Source organism: Mastomys coucha, unplaced genomic scaffold (genome assembly GCF_008632895.1).
Source record: "Mastomys coucha isolate ucsf_1 unplaced genomic scaffold, UCSF_Mcou_1 pScaffold4, whole genome shotgun sequence".
NCBI classification, from domain to species: Eukaryota; Metazoa; Chordata; class Mammalia; order Rodentia; family Muridae; genus Mastomys; species Mastomys coucha.
The window spans coordinates 4,161,340-4,167,091 of record NW_022196910.1 but is presented as its reverse complement, the minus strand read 5'-3'; the positions used below and the strand labels follow the sequence as shown (position 1 = coordinate 4,167,091).

At 46.2% G+C, this 5,752-nt stretch overlaps 1 protein-coding gene across 1 annotated transcript in view; it reads right to left on the bottom strand.

The window, feature by feature from the left end:
• Positions 1–2,116, bottom strand: part of LOC116076500 (cytochrome P450 4F5-like) — a 16,485-nt gene extending 14,369 nt beyond the window's left edge. Inside the window, exon 1 of the mRNA XM_031350337.1 lies at positions 1,973–2,116. Coding sequence (XP_031206197.1) covers positions 1,973–2,116 — 144 coding nt within the window. The remainder of the gene's footprint in view (positions 1–1,972) is intronic.
• Between the last annotated feature and the right edge of the window lie 3,636 nt (positions 2,117–5,752).

Here is a 5,752-nt window from a genome sequence, read left to right as displayed (position 1 = left end):
GCCAAAATCCAGGAAGCCGCTCCAAGCAGCAGAAGATGCCATGACAAGGCCACCACAGAGCCCAGGTCCAGCCCAGACACACTTAGCCGCAGCATCCTGCTGAGTAGATACACACAGGGTGAGATTCCAGGGCAGTTTTAGACTTACTTAGACTGTGTGGGTTTGGGAGTATAGCAAGTAAGGGGAGGGAGATGCAGGAAGAGACAGAACAAGATGGGGGAACACACAGACAGGACCTTTTGAAAGTCTGGGATGGCTCTGCCTGAAGCACAGTTATCCATTAACCCAGGGTCACTTGACCAGTTGGCTTCATGGAGCCACCCCCATGGTGATAAATTCATCCTCATCATCCTCATCCTCATACCCCAAGCTGGTACCTTATCTCAGGAGCAACCTGTCCTCTATGATCTTCTCCCCACTCCTTGGAAAAGCATTTATCCCCTACTTCCTACCTGCAGAGAGTTGTGTGGGGAGTCTGGGTTGGGCTGGACGGAACCAATCAACCCCTCTTAGGCTCAGCCACTTCCTTCCTTCCTTCTGGCCTGAGCAGGCCAAAACAAGTTGGGTGGGGCCAGATTGGAGTGGAGGGGAAGGAATCAGGGTGACAAGCACACACAAGCAGGTACTCTATCTTTAGGATACAGTATCTCTGAGTCAAGGGCTAAGGTGACTCTGAGCCACCAAATTAATAGCCACGCTTACCCTTCCAAGGGCAACATTCTGTTGATAAAAGCATGAAGGAGGGCCGGGCGGTGGTAGCGCACGCCTTTAATCCCAGCACTTGGGAGGCAGAGGCAGGCAGATTTCTGAGTTCGAGGCCAGCCTGGTCTACAGAGTGAGTTCCAGGACAGCCAGGGCTATACAGAAAAACCCTGTCTCAAAAAACAAACAAACAAACAAAAAACAAAAAGCATGAACGAAGAAGTACAGGTGCCTGGATGCCTCCTTCAGGACAGGACGTTCCCTGAGCATCTCCCAGGGATCTCTGCACATCTCACTGGAGCATCTCACTGCCAGAGCTGCAGACCTGTCTCTGGAACACTTCTGCTCACCAGCTCCAGTCTTGCAGAGTTCAGTCCCATCCCTTAGCCGCCCAGACCCTGGATAGAAACAATTCCAAACTAGACCAGAGAATCCACCCATGGTCAGATGGAAGAGATAAATGTCCTGGCTGGGAAAACACACCTGACAGCTAACGGGTCAGAGTTCAGAGTGTTTGTGAGGAGGAAAGGAGTCAGACTGAAATGCTATGAGCAGAGGGGGTACAGGCAAGAAAGAACAAGCCTGGAATGACTTGTCTCCCCAGTATGAAATGGGGAATTGACCTTAACGGGAGTGTATGCTGTTCAAAATCCCTATATTGCCATGTCTTGTGCAGAGACAAAAAGCAGCCAGCACTGCCCTTGGTGCAAGCCCTGTTCTGAGTTTAGCAGCAGCACTCCCTCACACACCCCTGCCACAGCCAGCACTCCCTCACACACCCCTGCCGCAGCCAGCACTCCCTCCAGCACAAGTGTCCCCTGCCCTTGGAGTAGGCAGAAAATTAATGTCCTTGAAGTGAGAAGGCCCCCACTTTTAAACTATGAGAAAGAGACAAGCCAGTGTCCCCAGCAGTCAAAAGGAGATATAACAGCTGTGGCCAGCTTACAACAACAGGAAAGAGTGAACTAGTAGCTGAGAACAGGATGAGTTAGTTATTCCTTTCTCAGTCAAAGAGTTCCTTTTCCAGATATATGGTCCCTCCTTGCTGTCGGAGCAAATGTTATCAGTTTGAAGGATAGCGTTCCTTCCCCCATTTACCCAATTTGTAACACCAAGGCTGGGAGAGTCTAGTGCTGGCCGGTGAGTGTTCAGTATGTCTGTATTTTCTTAGTGTCTCTGTTCTCATTTTGTTTTGAGAAAGGCCTTGGGGTGTCTGTGTAAGCAGCAAGGCGTGACTTAGAGTGGCTGTGCTGGAGAGTCAACCTCTCACCTCTAGGGGAAGAATTCTTGGTAGAGGTAGTAGAGCCTCACCATTGGTTCCTTTCCTTTCCATGCTGCTTTCCCTTTTTGAGGCAGGAGTCTGAGTATCTGGATTTTCTTCTGGTTTCAGTGGCAACATGGCAACTTCGTGCATGTTTGTTTATCTACTGTGTTCTTGTGGTATTTGGCTTCTATATCTACTGGACTTTGACAGACGCTATGGGACAGACTGATTCTCACTCTCTCAATATTGTTTTAGCTCATTTTAAGGAAGTCAGGACCAGAGCTCACAACCTCTTGGTAGACGTGAAGAAGGGGAAATGACCATTTACTGCAGCTTGGAATGAATGACTTTGATGTTGGCTGGCAGTAGGGTGGGGCATCTTCCATCTGCCCATGGTTTTAGTGGTAGAAGACAAAATGTTTCAAAAGGCCCAGGAGTACCCTGATCAAGTCCCCTATATAGTACTTTGGAAGGATTTGGTTCCCAATCTGTCACAATGGGTTAAGTCTTTCTTCTTTTCCCTTGCTAACATTTTCCCATCAACAGGAACAGTGTCAACTCTAGTGATGGGGGAGTGGAAACAAGAAGTTCCCATATCTACTGCCCTTCTTCATCCTATCTTACAGGACAGCATCCCTTAGGTTATTGTTTTCCCCCCTTGGCACCACCAGCACTGCCCCCGGTGCAGGCCTCCTGCTCCAGTGGTGTCAACTCCAGGAATAGAAGTGGGACCTACAAGGGAACATGAAGCAAGCATATGGTGCCTCCTGAGGCTGCACAGCCAAAGGAAGATTAAACTATTTTATCCTTAAGGGTGGCAGGACCAGTCTATCAACAAGAGAGTCAACCTCACTATTGTAGCCCATTGCTACAGCTAATCTTTATAGTTGGAAGAGGAAAAATGCCCGATCTTCTGACAGCCCTAGGTAGCTCACTGGTCTCTTAGACCTGTTCACTCATCAACCCATATGTTAAGATTGTCAGCAGCTTTTGCAAATTTTTTCAGCACTGAGGAAAAAAAACACATCATTTTAGAGGCCCAAAAGAATGAAGGAAACAATGGCATTCCAGCCCAGAACCCAGTTGATATTGACAATGGATTTCCCCTCAGACCAGTCTGGGACTACAATACAGGTGAAAGTAGGGACCATCTTCGAATCTATGTCCAGACTCTGATGGCAGGTCTCTGGGCAGCCACTAGGCAACTCACTAATTTGGCTAAGGTTTATGATGTTAGGCAGGAGGCTAATGAAAACCCAGCAATATTTCTTGAGGGGGTTAGGATGCTCTCTGACATTATATGCACCTAGATCCTGAAGAGACAGAGAATTCTAACACAGTAGTGCTGATGTTTATCAATCAGTCAGCATCAGACATTAGAAGGAAGTTACAGAAGTTCGGAGAAAAGGCATTGATGGATTTAATGGAGGTCACAGAACAGGTGTACCACAGTAAAGAAACCAAAGATGAAAAAAAGATTAAGACTGGAAAGATATTGAACAGAGATTTGGCCAAAATCCTTATGGCCAATAATGTTCCCGACTTGACAGAAAGAAAGCACCAGCTCCAATGTATTGCTAAAGAAACAGACAGAGCCTAAAGGAGGCTGTCGAGCAGGATTGGGTAAGAACCAATACACCTACTGTAAAGAGAAAGGACACTGGGCTAAAAGACATGCAAAGAAAAAAGCCAAAGGTTAAGACCATGGTCACAAAGGAAGAAAAAGCTTGAGGGACTTGGGATTTAAACCTGCACCATGAAACCAGGGTAACCCTTAGAGTGGAGGAGAAGTCCCTAGACTTCCTTCCTGGTGGATGCTGGAGCTCAACATTAAGTACTCTAAAGGCTAAAGGGCCACTGTCTTCCAAGAGGTCCTGGTTCCAGGGGGCCACAGGCAACAAACAATATTTATGGACTACCTGAAGAACAGTGGATTTAGGAATGGGATGGGTAACTCATTTTGTTCATAGTCATTCCCAAGTGCCCCTACTCCTTACTGGGGAGGGATCTCCTAACAAAAATGAAGGCCCATATTAATTTTAAACCTGTGGAAGTCTGGTTATTAGATCAGAAAGGTAATCCACTCCAGATGTTGACTCTCAACTTGGCTTCTGAGGATGAGTATACACTATATGAATCACCAACCACCCCCAAACAATACTTGGATTTTTGGTTAAAAAAATTCCTCAGCAATGGTCAGAAACTGGCGACGTGCTCATGGCAAAACATCAATCCCCTATGTTTGTAGCGCTTAAACCAAGGGTGGACCCAGAATGAATCTCCTAGTACCCCATGTCTCAAGTGGTACAAAAGGGGATCACACCCTATAACAAAAAAATTGCAGGCCCTGGGAGACCCCAGACCATGTAAGTCATCTTAGAATGCTCCATTGTGGCCCATAAAAAAGCCACATTCCAATGACTATCACCCTGTCCATAACCTACTGAAAGTTAACTGCAGGGTGATGGACATACACCCCATGGTGCCAAATCCTTATCCTTTATTGAGCTCATTGCCACCAGTTCGGAAATGGTATTCTGTTTTTGACATAAAAGATGCTATTTTTAGCCTACCGTTGACTCCTAAAAGCCAGAAATATTTGCCTTTAAATGGCGTGATCCTGCAAGAGACATTAATTGACAACTCACCTGGACCCACTTGCCCCAAGGCTATAAGAATTCACCCACCATTTTTGATGAAGCTTTGCATGAGAACTTGGGTGAGTGCTAGGCTACCAACCCAGACACAGCTCTACTTTAGTATGTAGATGATCTTTTGGTTATAGCAGAAACTAAAGAGATGTTGCAAGACAGGGACTCAAAGTCTCCTACAGGCTCTGGGGGACATGGAATATCATGCATCTCCTAAAAAAACACAGCTCTGTAAGGACAAAGTCATCTATCTCAGTTATATTCTGAAAAAGTCCAGAGATGGCTTTCCATGGCAAGAAAAGAGACTGTCATCCAACATCCCTACCCCCCAGAGTCCATGACAAGTGAGAGAGTTCTTGGGGTCCATTGACTTCTGTAGATTATAGATTCTGGGGTTTGATGAAATAGCTAAACCTTTGTATAAAGCCACCAAGGAAGCCAAGGACTTCTTTTAGACTCAGAAACACCAAAGGGCCTTTCAAAAAAAAATAAAACATGCCCTGCTGTCAGCCCCTGCTTTGGGGCTAAGCCATTCCATCTATATGCTTATGAACATAAAGAAACAACCAAAGGAGTCTTAACCTAGACTCTAGGGCCATGGAGATGGCCAATGGCTTATTTATCCAAGAGATTGGAGCCAGTGACAACAGGATGGCCACCTTGCCTGTGTATCGAGCCTACAACATTACTCGTTTAAAATGCAGATAAACAAACTTTGGAACAAAATTTAGCTTTAACTTCCCCCATACAATTGAAGGAATGCTCAAACAGCTGCCTGATCATTGTCTCATTAATGCCCCCATTGCTCATTATCAGACCTTCCTAATTACCCCTGGCTGAGTTACCTTCCAGCCATCTGTCTCCTTGAATTCTGTGACTCTTCTCTCTGACCCTGATTTGGATCATCTGCTGCACCGATGCAACAAAAGCTTGGCTCATATACATAGTACCCAGCCTGACTTAAAACACTCTCCTCTGCCAGGGGCAGAGAGGACTTTGTTTACAAATGGAAGCAGCTTCATCTGCAAGGGTCAGAGGAAGACAGAAGCAGCAGTAACCACAGAAATGGAGGTAATCTGGGCTCAGCCTCTTCCCTCAGGTACTTCAGCTGAAAGGGTTGAATTGATAGCACTAA